The 21,184-nt window shown below is 45.4% G+C and overlaps 1 protein-coding gene across 1 annotated transcript; it reads left to right on the top strand.

Moving 5' to 3' along the window:
* The first annotated feature begins 3,557 nt into the window (after positions 1-3,557).
* On the top strand, positions 3,558-19,617 carry ncapg (non-SMC condensin I complex, subunit G). The gene is given in 22 exon segments (XM_061679221.1): positions 3,558-3,912; positions 4,010-4,192; positions 4,195-4,254; positions 4,624-4,852; positions 6,267-6,412; positions 6,509-6,593; positions 6,660-6,852; positions 6,919-7,068; positions 7,375-7,515; positions 7,594-7,717; positions 8,795-8,884; positions 9,356-9,544; positions 11,334-11,444; positions 11,630-11,749; positions 13,416-13,649; positions 14,276-14,457; positions 17,045-17,210; positions 18,254-18,427; positions 18,504-18,627; positions 18,820-18,867; positions 18,940-19,009; positions 19,083-19,617. Coding segments are annotated over 22 exon segments (3,027 nt in total). The 5' UTR covers positions 3,558-3,822; the 3' UTR covers positions 19,201-19,617.
* Positions 19,618-21,184: the final 1,567 nt, after the last annotated feature.

The raw sequence follows: 21,184 nt of genomic DNA, 5'->3' as shown, positions 1-21,184 counted from the left end.
GCGGATGCGGGAGGCGGCGGACGCCGGGCACCTGTCTCCGGGCGGAGGGGGAGGGGCGTGCGCAACTCGCGCTGCTGCAGTGCGGCCCCGCCCCGCCCAGCCCCGCCCACCGCCACCCCGAGGGCGGGGGTCCGCTCGTGGAGATGATTTTACTCCATCAGTACCGACAAGTCACTGTCACGCTCGAGTGGAGACGCGTTTGCGTCGAAGAGAGCAAGGATGGAGATTTGCGCCCAAAACCGCAATTCCAACCGAGCTGGCTCAACGTCGACGGAAGCAGACCCTTTTCGACCTGTATGCAATTCAACGCAATATAGAAAATGTTCAAAATCATCAACTTTATTGTTTCTCTGTCGCCCCCCCCACACACACACAAATCTATCCAAGAAGCATGTTTCCCACTCTGTTACGTCACAAAACTCAGGGAGCGTTCGGGAAGGGAGGACCCTCGATCTCCGAGCCTTGTAGGTGGAATTCTTTCCCGTTCTTGCTTGATGTGGAATTCCAAAAATGACTAAACTAAAAGTTGAACGCATTATAGTTGATATGCATTGTAACTCGTCCGAGATGCCGAGCCTCGCTAAACGCAGCAGGCCCAGACACAACAGCCGGCTGGGGGGGCTGGTGGCAATCTTCGGATGATGGAAATGGACTGAATCTGACTGAAGGGCCTTCCTTATAATCCGTCCCCCGTCCCCCCCCCCGAGTTTCAGCCTCAGAGAGAGTGTGGGGGCTTGCAAAGAGCACGAGGACAGCCGGCCATCTCGCCCTCAACGGTCCGGGCTCTCCGTTGTGGTATTTGACACTTTCGTAATGCGCCTGCGCACATTTTCATACGGCGGTAAAAGTCTTGAACATTTGTTCAAGATCTCGACGTTGACGAGGTCACAAATGCAGAAGTTTGACATTTAGGTGTCCGAGTTGTCGCCCACACACGATGGGTGATTAATTGACCTGAAGCTTCGAACCGTCTAGCAGACTAGCATATCTCCGACGAGTTGCCATTTTACGTCTTTTTTTTTGGGTCTCGCGAGCCTCAAATTGCGACCTCCTGGTTCCGAAGCCCAAATCCGTCGCAGACGAGACCGGATGATGCTGCTCTACTTCGTGGAAGCAGAGCCCCGGGGGCGGAAAAAAAGTCTTTTTAACTCCCGGAGGCAGCGGTTCATATAGAGTGCAACCTCGGGCGCCGAGGAATTTTGTTTACGAACGATGTACAAAATGTTCATCGAAAACGTACCTCTCGTTACATATTATTCGGGGTTTGCGCACAGCCTTGCTCTGGAAGAACGGAAGGATCTGTGTTGTGCTTCTCCTCACGCTGTGTTTCGATCGTTGACTCTGCGCGCAGGGGAAGAGCGCGCCCCAAAACCGAAGGGTCACCGGTTCATATCCCCGCTGAGCGTTGTCGTCGTGTCCCCGGGCAAGTCAATATTACTCGGGCCAAACTTCATTCCTCTCCTTTCCAGCACCTGTAGATCACAATGTCATCATCCAGTCTAACCTCATCTGTCAGCCTATCCGTCGCCACTGCAAACAGGAAGGGGCTCAGGACACATCCCTGATGCACTCCCATCTTCACCTTAAATTCGTCTGTCACACCTACAGCACGCCTCACCGCTGTCCTGCCGCCCTCGTACGTGTCCGGTGTTATTCTAACATACTTCTCTGCCACTCCGGACTTCCGTATGCAGTACCGCAGCTCTTCTCTGGGTACTCTGTCAGAGGCTTTCTCTAGATCTACAAAGACACAACGTAGCTCCTTCTGACCTCCTCTGTACTTCTCCATCAACATCGTCAAGGCAAACAATGCATGTGTGGTACTCTTTCTTGCCATCAAAGCATACTATACTATTGATCTCAAATGCTTCTGTCCTGAGTCTCGCCTCCACCACTCTTTCCCATAACTCCTTTGTGTGGCTCATCAACTTTATTCTTCGATAGTTCCCACAGCTCTGCACATCACCCTTGTTCTCAGCCACCTCTTCTAGATGCTTCCATACCTCCGCACGAATGTCATCAGGACCAACTGCCTTTCTATTTTTCATCCTCTTTCGTGCCTTTCCAACTCCCCCCTTACTAATCACTGCAACGTCCTGGTCCAACACACTTGCCTCTCCTACCCTTCCTTCTCTCTCGTTTTCCTCATTCATCAAAGTCTTTTCTTCATCTATCCAGCACGCGACTGCCACCAGTCAACGCATTTCCATCTCTATCCTCAATCACCCTAAGCTGCTGCACATCCTTCCCATCTCGAGCCCTCTGTCTGACCGACATGTATAGATCCTTTTCTCCTTCTTCAGTGTCCAACCTGGCATACGTGTCATCATATGCCTCTTGTTTGACCTTTGCCACTTCTACCTTTGCCCTATGTCGCATCTCAATGTATTCCTTTCTCCTCTCCTCGGTCCTCTCAGTGTCCCACTTCTTCTTAGCTGACCTCTTTCCTTGTATGGTTTCCTGTACCTTAAGGTTCCACCACCAAGTCTCCTTCTCTCCTTTCCTACCAGAAGACACACCAAGTACTCTCCTGCCTGTCTCTGATCGGCTGTAGTGGTCCAGTCTTCTGCAAGATCCTCCTGTCCTGAGCCTGTCTCACCTCTTCTCAAAAAGCCAAACAACATGCTTCCTTTCTCAGCTTCCACCACGTGGTTCCCTGCTCTGCCTTTGTCTTCTTCATCTTCCTCCCCCACCGCCAGAGTCTTCTTCTATGCTGTCTAGCCACACTCTCCCCTACCACTACCTTACGGTCGGTCACCTCCTTCAGATGACGTCGTCCGCACAAGACGTAATCCACCTGCGTGCTTCTACCTCCGCTCTTGTAGGTCACCCTATGTTCCTGCCTCTTCTGGAAAAAAAGTTGTCTCTAGAAAGACAGTAACGGCCGCTTTTGATTGACAATGTCAGAGGTGTTGGTTGGAGAAGTTGGAGTTTGTTGTGGCGTAGCACTGTTTCTACAAGGGAAATTCACTTATTCAAAATATGTTCACAACTGCATAACTCCCCCCAAAATAATAAATGCATACTGTATAACAATATCCACCCATCCATTTTCTTGACTGCTTATCCTCACGCGGGCCGCGGGCTGCTGGAGCCCATCCCAGCTCTCTTCTTGGTACGCCCTGAACCGGTTGCCAGCCAATCGCAGGGCACATACAAACAAACAACCACTCGCACATACATTCACACCTACGGGCAATTGAGAGTCTTCAATTAACCTAGCCTGCATGTTTTGGGGACGTGGGAGGAAACCGGAGTGTCCGGAGAAAAGCCACGCAGGCACGGGGAGAACATGCAAACTCCACACAGGCGGGGCCGGGGATTGAACCCCGGTCCCCAGAACTCGGCGGCAGATGTCGGTCACCGTGCCGGCTGTATACCAACACATAAATAAAAGTTACGAACATAAAAAACGCCTAGAAAGTACTACATTCATTCAACTGTTGCAAAACGTTTGCGGGTTATTCCTTGAGTCTGTGCGCCTGCGAGACTAAAATGAGGGCACAATGAGTTCACGTCAAAGAGCGTCTGTTTTCCAGTTGTCGCGAGATTAGCACCGGATTTGAAAACAGGCGGCAGAGTCGCGTTCGCGAACAAGCCGGAAAAGTAGTTGACCTCACTTGGAATCACCACACGCGCGTTTATTGGACTGTGTGTATTATGCATGTTGCAGCTGTGTAGCGTCTCGTCAGAGCGAAGACGTTCATTTACGCGGTGTATTTCTCCCGGGGTTTTGTGAGGAGTGGCTTTGCTACATTTGCTAACGACGACAGAGAGGAAAGTGCCATTTCGACGCGCGCCGTCGTCGCCTTTCAAGGAAACATGGCCGTCAAGGAGGCGTTTCAATGCGCCCAGAAGGGCCACAACAACAAGGCCAAGCTGGTGGCGAGCCTGAACAACCGCTACAACGCTGTGAGTGTTTCTTGTTACACTTCCATCTGTTGCGGAAGGTTCGGGATACATTTGGGACTATTCGCTGTTGTCTGTCTCTCATTCCTCTCGCTATCAGCTGGAGGACAAGACCTCGTTCCATGAGGAGTTTGTCAGCAATCTGAAACACGCCATGATTGTTTACAAGCGGGAGCCCGCTGTGGAAAATGTCATCGAGTTTGCGGCGAGATTCGCCACAAGTCTCCAGTGTCCACCTAACGCAGCAGCAGCAGAAGCAGAAGCAGAACAACAGGAGGAGGAGGAGAGGAGGAGGAGGAGGAGGATCATCCATTTTTGAGTTTCCTTTTCAACTTCTTGCTGGAGGTGTGTGTGTGTGTGTGTGTCCGCGCGCATGCGCATATTACCCTTATACACTTATACAACTCAAAGTTTGTATGTACACTTCTGACTTTGAAGAACGTAATGAACAATTGCCTAAAAGCCCTTCTCATTATTCAGGCATTTAGCCAATGGAAATCATTTTCGATGAAACATTTCGGGTTTAGCTACACTTTTATTTAAAAAAAAAAAAAAAGTCTCCAAATTCTGAGCTCTGCTCCAGCATACATTAATGAGGACAAGAACTATAGAAAATAGAGACAATGCATGTACAAAACGTTCTTAGTTTTAATTTCATACAAAATGTCCCATTTGTCTGTTGTCTGAACCGACGCGTTCTCTCCGTCGTCTCAGTCTCACAAGGCGAGCAGCCACGCAGTGCGCTTCCGCGTGTGCCAGCTCATCAACAAGCTGCTCGGCAGCATGGCGGAGAACGCTCGGATCGACGACGACCTCTTCGACGGCATCCATCGAGCCATGCTGGTCCGTGTCACCGACAGGTTTCCCAACGTGCGCATCCAGGCCGCCTTGGCCATGACTCGACTGCAGCAGCCGAGCGATCCCGACTGTCCCACAGTCAATGGTGTGTGTGTGTATTCCCCCGTGCAGCATCTTTTCATGATATTTGAGAGAAAACATTGAACAGAGGGTCTTAAATGTTTTAGGTTAGAATACAGAATTCTTAAAGTACTCTTTTAATTTGTGGCTTAAAGGTATACTGCAAAGGTCTTGGCTAGGGTTGCTGTTTAATTACCTTTTTATGTAGTCATTTTGAAATAGTAACGCAGTAAATAATAGGATGGATGCATTTACCAGGGTTGCAAAAAAAAAAAAAACGAAACTATTTCCGTGAAACTTTGCTGAGGAATGTTGTACGGCTAAAGGAAGAACCCTCTTTCATTTTTTTTCCCCCATTTGTTTTGGCGCATTTGGACAAAGGTGCCCATACAGGAATTTATTTGAGCCGTTTAAGGTCGACATGGAAATTTGGCTTCTTTGCGTCTATGCCATGATAAGCAGCACAATCTCAGTGAAGTGGCTCACCTGGTAGAGGTGTTTCGGCCGCGTGTGCCGCATGCACAGTTTCGACTTCCCAAGTGAAAAGGAAACCCTTCCATCAAGCCATTTTCTTCCGTTTATCCGGGTTTGTGTGGCGGGGGGCGGAATCTTAAGCAGATAAGCCTGGACTTTCTCCCCAGCCACTTCGTCCAGCTCTTCCTGGAGGATCCGGAGGTGTTCCCAGGCAAGCCGGGCGGCATCGTGCTGAGCGTTTGTCCCGGTGGGACGTGCCCGGAACACACCCGCAGGTAGGCATCCTAATCAGATGCCCGAGCCACCCGGTGTGGCTCCTCTCGATGCGGAGGAGCAACGGCTCTGCTCTGAGCTCCTCCCGGAACACCGAGCTTCTCACCCTATCTCAAAGGGAGAGCCCGGACAATCTGCGGAGGAAACTCATTTCGGCCGCTTGTGTCCGTGATCTCGTTCTTTCGGTGATGACCCAGACCTCGTCACCAGAGGTGAGGGTGGCAACCTATTGCAGATTGACTGATGAATGGAGAGCTTCGCCTTTGGGTCCAGCGGATCCTTCTTCACCACATTAGACCAACACAGAGTCCGCATCACAGCAGACCAATCCATCCGCCTGTCGATCTCCAGCTCCGTTCTTCCCTCACTCGTGAACAAGATTCTGAGATCCTTGAACTCCTCCACCTGGCGCAGGAGCCCATCCCTGACCTGGAGAGGGCACGCCACGCCTTTTCTGACTTTTTCTCCTTGAAGTCCATGGCATTAATGGAACCCATCCAAAATTGAAATGGCACCCCACATATGTTTTTTTGTCATCCTCCATCAACAAGTAAGCCATTAACTAACAAAATGATGGACAATGACAGATAGAACATTGAAGTTATGTATAGAGGTGAAAGAACAAAGCTTCAAGCCCTTTTGTACAGTACTGTTCCTCCTAATATTTGTTTGTCTCTCTCTTCTTTGCTCAGCCTTCATGCAGATTCTGGAAAATGACACCAATGCTGAGGTGCGCCGGGCTGTCCTCTCTTGCATTGCCATGTCTCCTCGCACCCTCCCGAGAGTACTCAAACGCACCCGTGATGTGAAAGAAAATGTCCGCAAACTAGCCTACCAGGTAGCCACTTATGTAGTGGTGTATTGTAGCATTTTGCTATATTGTAATATATATTTTTTTCATTTGAGAACTCAGTGCGTGACTGTTGTTTGAAAGGTTCTGTCTGACAAGGTTCATTTTAAAGCTCTGTCCATTGCACAAAGAGTGAGTCTGCTGGAGCAGGGACTCCACGACACATCAGGTAACGGTGGTTTCGGCCTGCTTTCGGTTCATACGGAGCTTTAAAATGGTTTTGCGTGTGTTGCAGAAGTAGTAAAGGAGATGGTGTGCTCCCGTCTACTGCCTGCCTGGCTTTTTCGACTGGATGGAAATATCCTGGAGCTTCTCCACAGGCTTGATGTGGAGAACTGTGCCCAAACAGCTTTGGACATGCTGAAAGCTATTTTCAAAGGCTTGGACGCTGATGAGTTGCTGCAGAACAGATTGCAGTTGAACAGCAGGTACACTTATACGGGTTATTATATTTGAATTGGTAACCGTGATTGAATTTCTGTGTGTTTGAACAGGAAGCTCATCCCGGCGGAGGCACTGACATGCGAGAATGTGCTTTACTGGCGAGCTCTGTGCAAGTTCATCAAGGACAAAGGCGATGGCGGTGACGAAATGTTGGAGCAGGTCTTGCCGGACGCTGCCACTTACGCCGACTACCTCTATGGGTAGGAGAGACCGTACGCACACACACAAGTGCGTGTCAAGACACGAAGAGAAAAGCAACATGCTGAACAAAGTGTAGCATTTATTAATCAGGCGCCTCATGATTTAAAAAAAAAAAAAAAAAAAAAAAAAAAAGCTCATTTGTTTTGAATGTTTTTCTTTCATTTGCAGAAATTGTTGTAAGTTAGTTGGGCGCCATTCGTAATACTATAACCAAGGGCATGTGGAGACCTTTGGAAGGTCTCCACGAGGTATAGCTGCTTTTGTCCTCGTTTTAATTATCCTCTTGTTGTTCTGACGCGGCGCAGGTATTTGAAGGCGGTTCCGGTGCTGTCTGAGGAGCAGAGAGCAGACTTCAGCCAGCTGGAATTGGTTATGACCAAGGATTTTATCTCACAGCAGCTCATCCATCTCATTGGCTGCCTGGACACCAACGAGGAAGGCGGGAGGTAAGAGAGAGACGCCTCAGTGGAATGGTTCTATTTTTGTTTTCTCTTCTCGTGTGTGATATTTGTTCGTCTTTACAGGAAGCGTGTTCTGGCTGTGCTGCAGGAGATGTTGACTTTGCCACAGACGCCGTCCTCGCTGGTCGTCTTGCTCACTGAGAAGCTCCTCACACTCGTGCCCGATGACCACCGACGCATTCAGACCGTGAGATGCATTTCTCTCGTCTCTTTAAGGATACATAACGCTTACCCCAACATAATCAAATGAGATGAATTTGCTTTAGTTTTTCATCATGCATCCATTCATTTTTGAAGTGGCTTTAATAGTTCCCAGAGGATGTAACTGCTTCCACTTACGAAATGGTTGCAAACAGAGTCAGTGCTTTACTGCTATATTTAGGGAGTTTTGCAACCCTGTAGTGGCTATTAAAAATAAAATAAAATGCAATTAAAAAAGTGACTAGCACACTAATTCCAGCTAAGAAACTGACAACATGAGCAAAATCATTTTCACCGGAGACTGGTGGAAGGCAGTTGCAGAGTAAATCACGCTGAACGTTGCCAAAGATGATATTTTGCCAAGCAGTGAATTATTTTCACGTTGGAAGCTTTTTGACCCGAGGTGTGTGTGTCCAAGCCAATATTTTACCGAGGTCGCCTTGCCTCGCCTGTGCAACTCGACATGAGAAAAAACAGAGGCTCTCCCACGTGGGGGTGTGCCGTTATTCATGGCAACGGACAAATGGACCAGCCGAGCACTTTGGAAGCTCAATTGATTGTGTCAAATTGTTGAACATTTGAAATGTTGATTTTAGGAAGATTCGTGTTTACATGTTTTGTCAAGCAGGTCATTTTTTTCCAACAGAAAAAGCAGATGATCATCACATGATCATTATCTAATTACAAAAATATTTTCTGTGGAAAGTAGATTAAAATGTTAAAGCTTTTATTTCAAGGTCATATTGCCCAGCCCTAAAACAGAGTGTCGAAATTACATCTTCAAAACACTGATGAAGCGCAAATAAATTGGGAAATGTGCTAATTAACAGCCAGATTATTTATACAGCCCTGGAACTATGCAGTTGTCCCTAATGTTGTGGCCAGTGAGTGTATATTGCTGACCTTATGCATTACTTTTCCAGAAGTTGATCTTTGGGGGGAAAAAATAGGACAGACCTGCTTATCATCCAGGAACAACTGGCTAACACTGTTCTCAGGTGGCATGAAATGCAACGGGATGTCTGTCACTAAGCGTGAACCTATTTTGATTATTTGTCTCCAGGTGGCAGAAATCATCTCGGACGTGCGGGCACCAATCACGGAAGCGAGTCAGCCGGTGGACGAGAACGCCAGCCGCCGCCAGCAGGTTCAGGTCGGAGCATGCCGACAATCCTCCTCCAAATGTTCTCCCTCCAACCGGCAGATGGCTGTTATTTATTTTAGCAGGCAAAGTGTGTGTGTCTGAGTGATGAAAGGTGCATATATTCTGATTGCTGAGCTGCTCTCCGCCTGCTTGAATAAATAGAAAGTCATGGTTTTTCCTGTTTTTCCATCAGTGAGAACCTCTCTCAGCATTTATACTTCTTCCTTTCATCTTAATCTGAATACCCATCTTTCGTTCTCATCTGCTCCATGCACCTGTCCCCTCGGCATCCCTTTTATCAATTCTTCAGACAGTACTGTCTCCAGACAGCGGCAGCCCGGCCCAGAGCAGTAGCTGTTGCTGTTGGTGTTGGTGGTGGTGGTGGTGGTGCATGTCGTTGGCTCCTGTCAAGAATCCTCTGGAGTGCTCAGATGAGGAATAACCTCCCCTCCTCTCCTTGCTTTTCCATCTCCAATTCAGCTAGCAGAGGTGAAGGTGCGCATTATGGAGGCCAAACACGCCCTAGAGGAGTGCATCGCCGCTCAGGACTTCACCCGCGCCGCAGAATTGAAGGAGATCATCTCAGAGCAGGAGAACCAGCGCAACAAGGTCCTCCAGGAGATCGCAGCGAGCGTTCAGACGATCGACAATGAGATTCGCACTGAGAAGGTACTTGACGTTTCGGGCACCGCGTCAGGCTGTGTCTACACTACGCATACGTCATTTGTACAGATGCGTTCAGTTATAGGGTCTGGCTTGAATAGCGAAAAATGTGATTATTATATTTGTGATGCAAAAGCAAACAAACGCGTCAGATAATATCACCAATAACACTCACTATAAATAAACGGAAACAATTTACAGCTAATCCATATGATCGTATCGGCAGTGATGGGCAGATCTCACTCATGGGTTATCTGTACCGGAATCGGCAGCATAAAACCCTGATCGGAGCACTCCTAATTATACATAGTGTGCACAAGATCAAGACACAAAATAAAGCATTGTTGGAATGTCAGTGCTAAGTAAATATTTTAATCATTTTGTAATTGTTGATTTTAAGCATTATTATTCAGTTGTGCAATTGAAATGGTTAGTTAGTACAGTGTCACCGCCATGAAGGCATTTTGTACTAGTAGTTTATTAAATGGGGTTCAAATAAATTCAGTATAGAGAAATAATCACTAAAACCTAACATATAATATCATGAATATACGGCGCCAGTTCTGACAGCGACTGACTTTACATGGTGAATATTGCACCGCCAGCTTATTTTGAAGAAAATTGCGAATCTCCTAGAAAAATCGCAATTTCTTTTTTCCCCCTAAAATCGTTGGCCCTAGTAATGCTGACTTGCCTTTAATTTTGTTTCTTGGGGGGAGGGGGGGAGGGGGGTGTCTGTTTGAGGCGAGGCCTTTATTTCATCAAGTGGACAATGCACCCAGAGCTGAATTGAGTTCATGGCGTCTTTTTCGAGCAGAGGCCACTGTCAAATGAAATGTGGTATATGCAGAAGAAAAAGCAGGTAAAATATAAAGACCCCCAAAACAGACAAAAATAATGTCTTGTAAATTTGACGTCAGACAATGAATGAATGGATTAAGAAAATCGCTAAGTATGGTATGTGAAATCAAGCTTCAAAATGGTCAAGAATTGAGACATTCTTTCAGCTTTCCAGATGCTGTGGGCGTGTCTCTGAAAATCCCGCCTCCCCCTGTCAATCATTGACGTGCACTGATTTCCGGCGCCGCTGCCTCGCAACACAACGTGGCAGACACAAGACACGTCGCCCAAATAACACAAAACACATGATGCTTGAGGGAAGATCAACTTTTTCAAGTTGTGGGCATAGTTTCATGGCCAATTGCACGCTATACTGGTAGAACTAGGTGAAGTTAGTTATGAACAAGGAAGTGGCAATTTGGGGGCGAGGAGGCCCCCCCCCCCGTCATGCGGCAGGCAACTGTGAGGCTGACTGCTGCCTGTAAGGCTTCTCCGCCGCCTTCTCTAATTGCTGTCCGGCTTGCGATGGGTTCGGTTACCCGCTGCTACGCAACACAACAGAAGAAATGTCGCTCAAATGACGCAAAACACGTTACGCTTCAGGGTATTTGTTTGAGTTGTGGGCATAGTTTCATGGCCAGTTGCATGCTATACTGCTCGAACTGGGTTTATGAAAAAGGAAGTGGCAATTCCGCTGAATGGCCACTGCATGGAATATGGCTGTTTGCCGCATCGCGAGGTCACGAGGATACGCTTTAGCCCTGCCCACAAACTAAGGAGATTTTACAAGGTGAAAAGGGAGTTTTAAGCTGTATCTCAACAATTCAGTACCATATTGTTGTCAGTGTTTCCACAGGTTTTTCAGCACTTCTCTTCAAACATATTGAATGTGTTTCGAAACAAAACCCGCATTTATGGTTTGGGGGTCTTGAACAGATCCATTTTGTGTGTTTAGAATGACCCGGAGACGCTGCTGAGGTGTCTGACAATGTGCGCTGAGCTGCTCAAGCAGATGGACGTCAAGAATCGAAGCAGCCCGACAATAAGCGCTTTAATGTCCTCACTGGTAAAATCTACCACCTCAATGGCATTTTCACCAATAGAGTATCACCCATGTGACTCTTGGACAGCACATCTAATTCGTTGTGTCAAAACAACTAGCCTTGAGCATGTGTCGCTTAATGAATGCGTGGCCGTTATTTTTGAGGAGTTTCATAGATTGCTGGTTGAATGGAATTCTTTTCCCGTCAGATCCTGCCCAGCATCGCAAGCGCTCACCCCACTGTCCGAAGTATGGCTGTGGTATGTCTGGGTATATGTGCTCTGCACAACAGGGAGGTTGCCAAAATCCACATGGTCCTTCTGCTACAGGTAATGTTCTGCACATGTTTCCGTTATCTGAATGATGCATGAAACTCTCCAAGACACTCTAGAACAGACCTCCAACAAGGCTGCACAATCTAATTTGCATCAGCACCAAATTGTCTTGATAAATAGATTGCCACATGATTATTTATTTTGGTCTCTGACATTATTCGGTCAAAATATACAAAGGATAAAGAACTACAGCACACTCAATAGTAGGGCTGTCACTATTCTCCTGTTGATTATTGGTTGAATAATAATGCCCCGCCACTATTATTATTATTTTTTTTTAACTGCTACCATGCATTTTATTCTTATTTATGATCGATGGACTTCGATCCTTAAACTGCTTGAATTGATGAGTGTATGCTATAAATTTGGTGTACAGACTTTCAGACAGCAAAATGCTAAGAGCAATCGCCATTAGCGCTAGCGCTTACCAATTTAGGTTAAAAAAAATAAATTAAAAAATCAGCACATTATTAAATCATGTTATATGTACATTACACATCTAACAGAGTCTTAAAAATCACTCCTGTCATTTTTGGCAATGTTTATTAGTGGCCCAACACTGCGCCTGTCTGCAATAAATGTCCGTGTGAAACGTTGATTCCGACGCAAACATGTTTCCGAGCAGTTTTTTTTTTTTTTTTTTTTTTTTTGTCCCGGCGGAGCTTCGAGGCATAAATTTTGCGTCAACCTGTTTTTGAAGTCGACTTAGCCAAGTTGTTACCATGACCACTGGGGCAGAGCTAGAACAGGCGACAGAGCGGCTACTCAATGTTGTCTCCTTGGCGCCTTTTTTGGCCCCTCTTGTGATTTTAAGAAAAGAAAATGCGCACACACACAAACAATGGGCATCAAATCTAGCAAGTTCTTATAGTATAATTGGAGACTCTAGGACTCCCCTCCGGAGCAGGAGATATTCACAACTCCGCTTTCAGACTGCAAAAGACCGGTTCCACAGAGCCCCTGAACTGCACTAAGTCACCCCCAGCTCCTGTGAGCGCCACTAACATTGAGTGTTTTCATTTGTGTGCTCGCTTAAAAATGCAAATATCATGAATGTGCACGTGTTCATGAAAGTAAGGATGATTCCTCTTCGCGTCTTAACGTTTGGCTTTGACATGATACTGGATTCTGGTTGTCTCTTGACAATGGAGAATCTAGGAGCCTGTCAGCCCAATATGGGGCAGAGAAGCTCTGTGTGGGGTAGTTATTATTAAATTAAATTAGCCCGCTGTTAAGTAACAATAAGCTTGCTTAAATTTTCCAAAATAGGCAGATACCAAAAGATTGGCTTGGTTCTTCAATTCGCAGATACTCCAGAGACCCAACTACAGTGTTGCCTTGACTTTCTGAGTTGAATTAAATGACTACTTAGTTTATTTACGATTTTCTAATGTTGTGAGTGAGACCTGGGATGCCACAAATTTTGGAACACTCGTAAGTCAAGGTACGACAGTATTTGTCTACAAATGATTAAAAAGTCAAATTTCCATCTCTGACTCCATCTTGGGTGGTTTAATCTATTTCTTCCGTTCTGGCTATAATGCAGCAATTTTACTGGCTCTCTGTAAAAGCGGCTTGAACAAAAAAAATCCATTACGAGCTATTGGTAAAACAACTGCATTTTTATTCCCTTTTTTTTTTTTTTTTATATATATAAAAGATCGCTCAGCTGGACGAGGTCAAGATTCGCATCAGCGCTCTGCGAGCAGTCATCGACCAGCTGCTGCTGTTTGGCTTCCAGCTGCTCTCTGACACCGGCAGCGGTCAGAAGCCTCAGCCGCCGGGATCGCCAGACCAGGAGGCGGCGGAGGAAACGGCGGCACAGGCTGAAGTGAAGGGAGAGGACACCGCTCAGAGCATTTTGGTGATGCTGTCAGAGCTTCTGGACAGTGAGGTCCGCTTGCACACATCATGTCATAACTCTCACTATTCTTGCGACAAATTCCAACATACAATGGAGAGGATTGTCAAACGGGGGAGTATGTAGTATCTTTAGAGGGCTGTGGTACAGATGGGTGTGTTCAAGTTAAGGAACACAGATGCTGTTGGACTCATTTATTTAGCCGTGGTCTGTAATAATGTGAAGAATCATCAGGAAGCAAAAATAATCACGAAACTAAGTTTCATAAAGGAATGCTTAGTAGTCACCTTTTTCCACAACATAAGCCACCTTCACGTGAAGTTTATTTGGATTAGTATTCTAGCTTAAACAACACTCTAGCACAAATTAACGCTACGTTAATACATGAACGGACAAATATGCGCACTTGGCACAACCGGAATAATGTCAGCAGTATGTCCTTTTTCTCATTTACATGCCGCTATAAACTTTGGGAATATTGTACAGACTAATGGTGAAAGCAAAGGAAATTGTGAAGTGCGTTTAAGAACTATCAATAAAGTAGGACACCTCAAATTAAGATGGAAAACGCACAGTCAATGCAAGAATTGCAATGACAGCAACCATGTGAACAGTGTGGGCTTTCTAACACGACACACGTTTTTAAATGTTGCACGCAGGTGTCGGAACTGCGCACGGTGACGGCTGAGGGTCTGGCCAAACTGATGTACACGGGCCGAATGTCCAGTGCTAAGATCCTGTCACGTCTGGTTCTGCTGTGGTACAACCCGCTCACTGAGGACGACGTCCATCTCCGACACTGCCTGGGCGTTTTTTTCCAGCTCTATGCCAGGGAGAGCAGGTCCGGGGAAAAAAATACCTTCACTAATTTTACTCGTGCAGTCGAACCTCGGTTTTCATACGGTTTGATTTTCGATGTTTGTTGAAATGTTGTCCCAGGCTTCGTTCATTTGCTTTGTTTTTTTTCATACTAAAACCGCATTACCCCACATGTTCCTCCGAAAGCAATTGCACATTTTTTTTGGTGCTTATTTATTTCCTGCGACTGCTGGCGGGGCACAGAAAGTTGCGAGTGGCAGCCCTTGGATTAAAGAAGGTGACAAATATAATACCATAGAACTGAAGAAAGAACTCTTTGCGAAGTACAATCCCAATTCCAAGCAGAATACAATGATTTGCAAATCATGTTCAACCTATATTTAATTGCAGACGCTACAAAGACAAGATATTTAATGTTCAAACCGATAAACTTTGTTTTTGGCAAATAATCATGAACTTAGAATTTGATGGCTGCAACACGTTCCCAAAAAGCTGGGACAGGGTCATGTTTACCACGGTGTTACATCACCTTTTCTTTTAACAACATTCGATAAATGTTTGGGAACTGAGGACACTCATTGTTGAAGCTTTGTAGGTGGAATTCTTTCCCGTTCTTGCTCGATGTACAGCTTCAGCCGTTCAACAGTCCGGGGTCTCCGTTGTGGTATTTTACGCTTCATAATGCGTCACACATTTTCAATGGGAGACAGGTCTGGACTGCAGGCGGGCCCGTCTCGTACCCGCACTCTTTTACTACGATGCCACGCTGTTGTAACACGTGCAGAATGTGGTTTGGCATTGTCTTGCTGAAATAAGCAGGGGCGTCCATTAAAAAGACGTCGCTTGGATGGCAGCGTGTTTCTCCAAAACCTGTATGTACCTTTCAGCATGAATGGTGCCTTCACAGATGTGTAAGTCACCCATGCCATTGTCACTAACACAGCCCCATCCCATCACAGATGCTGGCTTTTGAACTTTTTGTCCATAACGGTCCGGATGGTTCTTTTCCTCTTTGGCCCGGAGGACACGACATCCACAATTTCCAAAAACAATTTGAAATGTGGACTCGTCGGACCACGGAACACTTTTCCGCTTTGCGTCGGTCCATCTTAGAAGAGATCGGGCCCAGAGAAGCCGGCGGCGTTTCTGGGTGTTGTTGATAAATGGCTTTTGCTTTGCATAGTAGAGTTTCAAGTTGCACTTCCGGATGTAGCGCCAAACTGTATTGACTGACATTGGTTTTCTGAAGTGTTCCTGAGCCCACGCGGTGATATCTTTTACACATCGATGTCGGTTTTGGATGCCGTGCCGCCTGAGGGATCGAAGGAAGGTCACGGGCATTCAATGTCTGTTTTGGGCCTCGCCGCTTCCATGCAGTGATTTCTCCAGATTCTCTGAACCTTTTGATGACGATATTATGGACCGTAGATGATGAAATCCCTAAATTCCTTGCAATTGTACGTTGAGGAACATTGTGTTTGATGAGCATTCCTCAACTTTCTCAGTCTTTTAGTTAACTGTGTCACGTGTGCGTATACACACACACACACACAGCGTGCCTCTTTCACAGAGACTTAAGGCTGCGTTCACACTGCAGGGCATGATGCCCAATTCTGATATATTTTTTTTTTTGTTAAATCCCATTTTTATGCAGTCGTTCACACTACAAAACCAAGTGTGTCATATTGTGGACGGAACACATCCGTGACGTCACACGCAGTGCGCAAAACCGGAAGTCATATTGTCCACGCGCACAACTGCGAGAACAGAAGTAAAGGCGCCCCCTCGCAGAAGTCTGGTCATGACGCATTTTGTGGCGATTTTAAGGAGTTTGTGCAACCAAAGCCTACATTTTCTTACATCAGTTCTAAAGCGTCTTCTTTTCGCCACTGATTGTTATTTCTGCTGGTTTGTCCGTCATTGGCGTTTTGCGTCGTGTCTGTTTTGTCAAACAATTTTGACGTTGGTTGCCCTTTGACGTATAAGCCGGATGCGCGCCCCGCCCTGTCAGCGTCCATACTGCACTCGCGTCAGATACATATTCGATTTCTATATCCTTGAAAGAGGCCTGGGTCGGATATGAAAAAAATCAGAACTGTACTGTTCGCGTTGATATGAAAAAAGCAGGTACGTGTCACATTGGGCAAAACAAATCATAATTGACCTGCTGTTTCTGTTCCATTTGGCGAGATCTCTGTACCTGTGGATTTAAAATGAATTAAACCGTTAGGAAATCACGCAGTCTGCCCCGATTTTCGATCACGTGATTGGATCGGGACATCCCTAGTTATTATTATCATCACCATTACTGTTATTATTTTCCGCTATTATCCATCCATTTTCTATGGCTCCTTATTAGGGTCACGGATAGAGCTGCAACTAATGATTATTTTAATAATCGTTTAATCTGTTTTTTCTTTTTTCCCATGAAACTGATTTGAAAAAACGTTTTCAATTTCCATCCCTTTCCGGTCGCCCAAAGTCAGCCGGAAAGCTGATGGGTTCCAGCACACCCAGTGGGCATGGGCGGCATAGAAGATGGATGGATGGATGGATTCTTGTTGTTGTTCTGATGTGAATGAACACGGCCCGCTGTCTTTGTGTCTCAGGGCCCACCAGGAAGTTGTGGAGGAGAGTTTCCTGCCGACTGTGCGCACGCTGATGAACGCACCCGCCACTTCTCCGTTGGCCCAGGTGGACATTAACAATGTGGTGGAGCTCTTCGTGGAGTTGACCCGTTCGAGTGCGCTCGTGAAGCCTTCCGTCAACACGGAGGTTAGCTGGCCCCCCCGCTCACATTAACTGTGAGATCAAACGCCATCTGTTCAAGAATCAAAGAGACTTAACTTCATTTGAATAATTTGAAGCATGTTTATTAAACAGCTTTTCAGATTTACAAAATATGGATGTTCATCAATAGACATTGTTTTCAAATTCTAAAAACTGCAGGATGAAAAAAACCAAAACAAGCAAGAAATGCACAAGAACCCACCCATCCCATCCCCACTTAAAAAGCACAGCACACAGTGATTAATAGTGCAAGGCACTGAGTAGTCTGTATTATTTTTATTGTTGTTGTTATAGGGAACAAATGTATTTTTGACTGCATATTAGATAGGTCTAGGTTTTTTTTTTTTTTTTTTTTTTTTTTTTTAATAGTTGCTTTTGTTTTGCTAGTCGCGTTCGATCTTTTTTTCTTCAAATAATCCTGTATTGCCGTTACCCGTGGTGTAATACTTTTAGGATGATAAGGAAGTAGAGGTGTAAGAGTAAATACGTTTTACTTCTTCCTACACCTTTTCGAATATGAATAATTTAACAATTTTTATTTCTTTATTGTTTTTGTTACTTTTCCAAGTTTGAAATAAGAGATTTTGTCAAATTAAATTTCTTTATCTAGCTGTCAAAAATATGTCGATGCGTCGAAATGCCGAGTACCGATCCCGACTTTTAACGTGTAGGTCTAGGAGGTGTCTCTCTTCACGTGAAGACGAAACGCTACAGTCCGGTCCTACATCTGCCGGACATTACTTGGGTTCGGTTTGGAACCTCGGTTCTGGCCTTTGCATATTTTCCCCCGAGCTAGTGTTGTTTTTTGCGGCTACTTGGGATTTATCCTCCATTTCAAAAACATGCTGCTTAGGTTACTGTAATTTGTGGACTTAAGATCAGGAGTGAACAAACTTTTGTCATCACTGTACTCTTCAGTGGTGCATCGCAAAAAGGCAAAGTGTTCACGGGCCTTTGAAGCGTCTTATCTGTGCCGCACTGCATCAGGTGCAGTGAGACCCTGACCGAATTGATGTGCGTTTGCGCAGCTCCAGGAAGTGAGCGTCCACGACTATTTGGCGGTGCGCGTGTGCGGCGAGATGCTGAGGGACCCGACCGCCCCCGAGGTGCGTCTCTACGCCAAAACCCTGAGCTACCTGGACGTGAGCGGGGACCAGACGGTCAAGAAAGACCTGCTGTCCCTTTTGCAGCAGCTCGTCCAGGTAGGCTACATCCTCGCGTACAAAAGCACGGCTGTCGACGACTTCTGCGTCAAGTTTCAACTTCCCCGTTCCTCAGGTGGTGAAGGACCGCGTGTGTCTTCGCGCTCTGGACAAGATGATTTCTCAACTAGCAGATTCTAGAGAGCAAGCAGAGCTCCTTGGCGCATCCCCGCTGCGGCCGCTGGATGTCAACGCAGACGGTACAATGTGCAAACGCAGACAATTTGTTTCCGCTGTGTGCGTTCGTCTCGTTCATGACAACAATTCTTGTATGAGCGTTATGCTTTTATTACCAACATGTTGATATGCAGATGAAACAAATGCATTGCCACACAGCAAGTGAAGGGGACTGACACATTGAACGCTACAGAATAACAATGTTGTTTCTCCAGAAACCGTAGCAGACGAGCCATCAAAATCATCCACAAGAGGCAAAAGAGGTAATACGGACTGTAATTATGACGCATTGCACAACTTGTATAGTCTCGGCATTAAAATGAGAGTGCGCGCAGGTCAAAGGAAGGCCAGCACGGTCAAAGGAGGCAGAAAGCCAAGCAAGAGGACAGAGTCCTCCGAGGAGAGGTGAGACCTGACTTTATTGCTTCAGATAGTCACGTCAATCTCCAATGTATTTTCCTATTATTCCTTTTGAAAGCAGTGATGGGGAAAATGTTCCTGCGGTGCGACCTTCTCGCAGAGCCAAAATTGCAGCTATAGAGAAGACAAAACTGGATCTCAATCCCCTCCTCAACCAGGAGGCCAACTTGTCTTGAAAGTATGTTCACTGAAGTTTGCTTCCGTCATCGTTTGTGCTGTCAAATATATTTTAACCATTTTAACAATAAAGATGTGGCCTGTGTAGATTGCCTCCTATATCTAGAATGATGGTTGTTGTGTTTTTTTCAAAACAAATATTGATTAAAATGCATTAGAAAAACAATGAACATTTAAGCAGTCTCGTTGGATGTTTCTCTTGGATCTGCGGCTAATGGTAAAGCAATTTCAATAGAACAGCATCTTTTATGTTTGCATTTTTTTTTTTAATACGTTTACACAGTGACTTAAGTGTAAGTGTGTTTAAAACACGGATCTGGGAGGAGTGCAACTACAAGGTCTTTTTTTTTTTTTTTTTGGTCTCACTGATTTTACCCATGGAAGGTGGTTCTGCTGTATTAAAATTGTGAAGCTCATGGGGTATTTAGGGGAAAACATCTTTATTTCTCCAAACACAGCCATCTATTGCATCTGTAAAGGACAGTATAAAACCACAAGAAAATATACAACATAAGTTTAGCACCAAGTCTTTTGAGTGGGTTATTTTTACTCAAAAATGGATCACGCCCCCTAAAATGTGACCGCAGTGACATAAATATATGGGTAGCCAGACACATGATGTTTTTACACAGAGAAAGTTAAAAAAAAAAAAAAACACTCACGAGATAGGAGGGCAGGGACAAACTTGAGCTTCATCCAAGATTAGTGTCAATTTATCATTCATACATCTTGGAGAAACAAATATAAGGCAAAATAAACAAGAACTTAAGAGCAACAGATCTCTCAACTGCATTTAAACCGGATATAATGCTAGAACATTCATTGAACACAAAACATTTAATGCTATAATGTGTATATTTTTCTGCTTTAGTTTGACTAGGGATGGGCATACTGATCTAAAATAAAAAAGAATGTGAAACTCAAGTTCAAAATGGAGTGCGCTGGTTGATTTATGCTGTCTGAAAGCGTTCACTCACTCACTACTCCCTACATAGCATTCCTGAGTTCCAGACGTTTTTCTGCCGAGAAGCCTGTCATCAGCTCAGTGGAATTTCTCCAGCTTATCTACGTCACTAGCGAAGATCTCCGCCTACCTCTGCGCTGTCGAAATGACAAACTCGTGCTCAAATGGCTCTTCTACACTGAGGAAAGGGGGCGGGCGGTCTTAGCCAAATCTGGAAAAAGCAGATATAAAACTGTCACAGAAGTAGCTGTCAGAGCCAAAAAAACTTTTTTTTTTTTTTTTAAATGTACAGTTTATTACTAAGTCCATGTGAGAGAGTCACTCTATGAAGGTCGAAATAGCCAAAATGAGAGGATTTTGTAACTGAATACTTGTCATGTTTTGTTTTTTTCCTTTGTTGGAAAGTTAAATTCGTACAAAAAATTCACTCCCATCTGCGACGCATGTCGCCCCGCCATTATTTTCTTCTCTGAAGACTCAATGCATTACGGCATATCACGACTCTGTGAGTGACCAGCTGTTGGTCACTACTTTTTGCTATGCTTTGTGGGAAATTTTGAGTGCACTATACAGGGCATTGAATTTGATCACTAAGCATTCAGATACCATTACAAAATGGCGTAACCACTACATAGTGATTTCGGACATAGACTTAGTCTACAACACGGACAACTGCCAGGCAGCATTATTCTACTCAACACTGGCATTGGGGAAAAAAAGATTAGAACATTCAGACAGCACTTCTTCCATTCCTTTAAAATAATTTGAGTCAGCCTAGGAAATCTTGTTCCAATGCCCATCGAGAGTCTAGTCAACTTGTAGGGCTACATGGAGACTTAAAGTGACATCCCGGGTCATTGTGTACATCCATCTCTCACTTACAAAATAATGACTAAATACTGATAGAAACCATCTGGGTTTGTATTGCACCACATTTGATTCTCTCGTTGTACAGTAGGTGTTGGTAGTGGAACATAGGATGTGCAAAATATGGGGGAGGAATTTTTGTGGGATTCTAA

Source organism: Phycodurus eques, chromosome 6 (assembly GCF_024500275.1).
Source record: "Phycodurus eques isolate BA_2022a chromosome 6, UOR_Pequ_1.1, whole genome shotgun sequence".
Lineage (NCBI taxonomy): Eukaryota > Metazoa > Chordata > Actinopteri > Syngnathiformes > Syngnathidae > Phycodurus > Phycodurus eques.
Note: the sequence above shows the minus strand (reverse complement) of the source record. Positions and strands in the feature narration are given on the sequence as shown.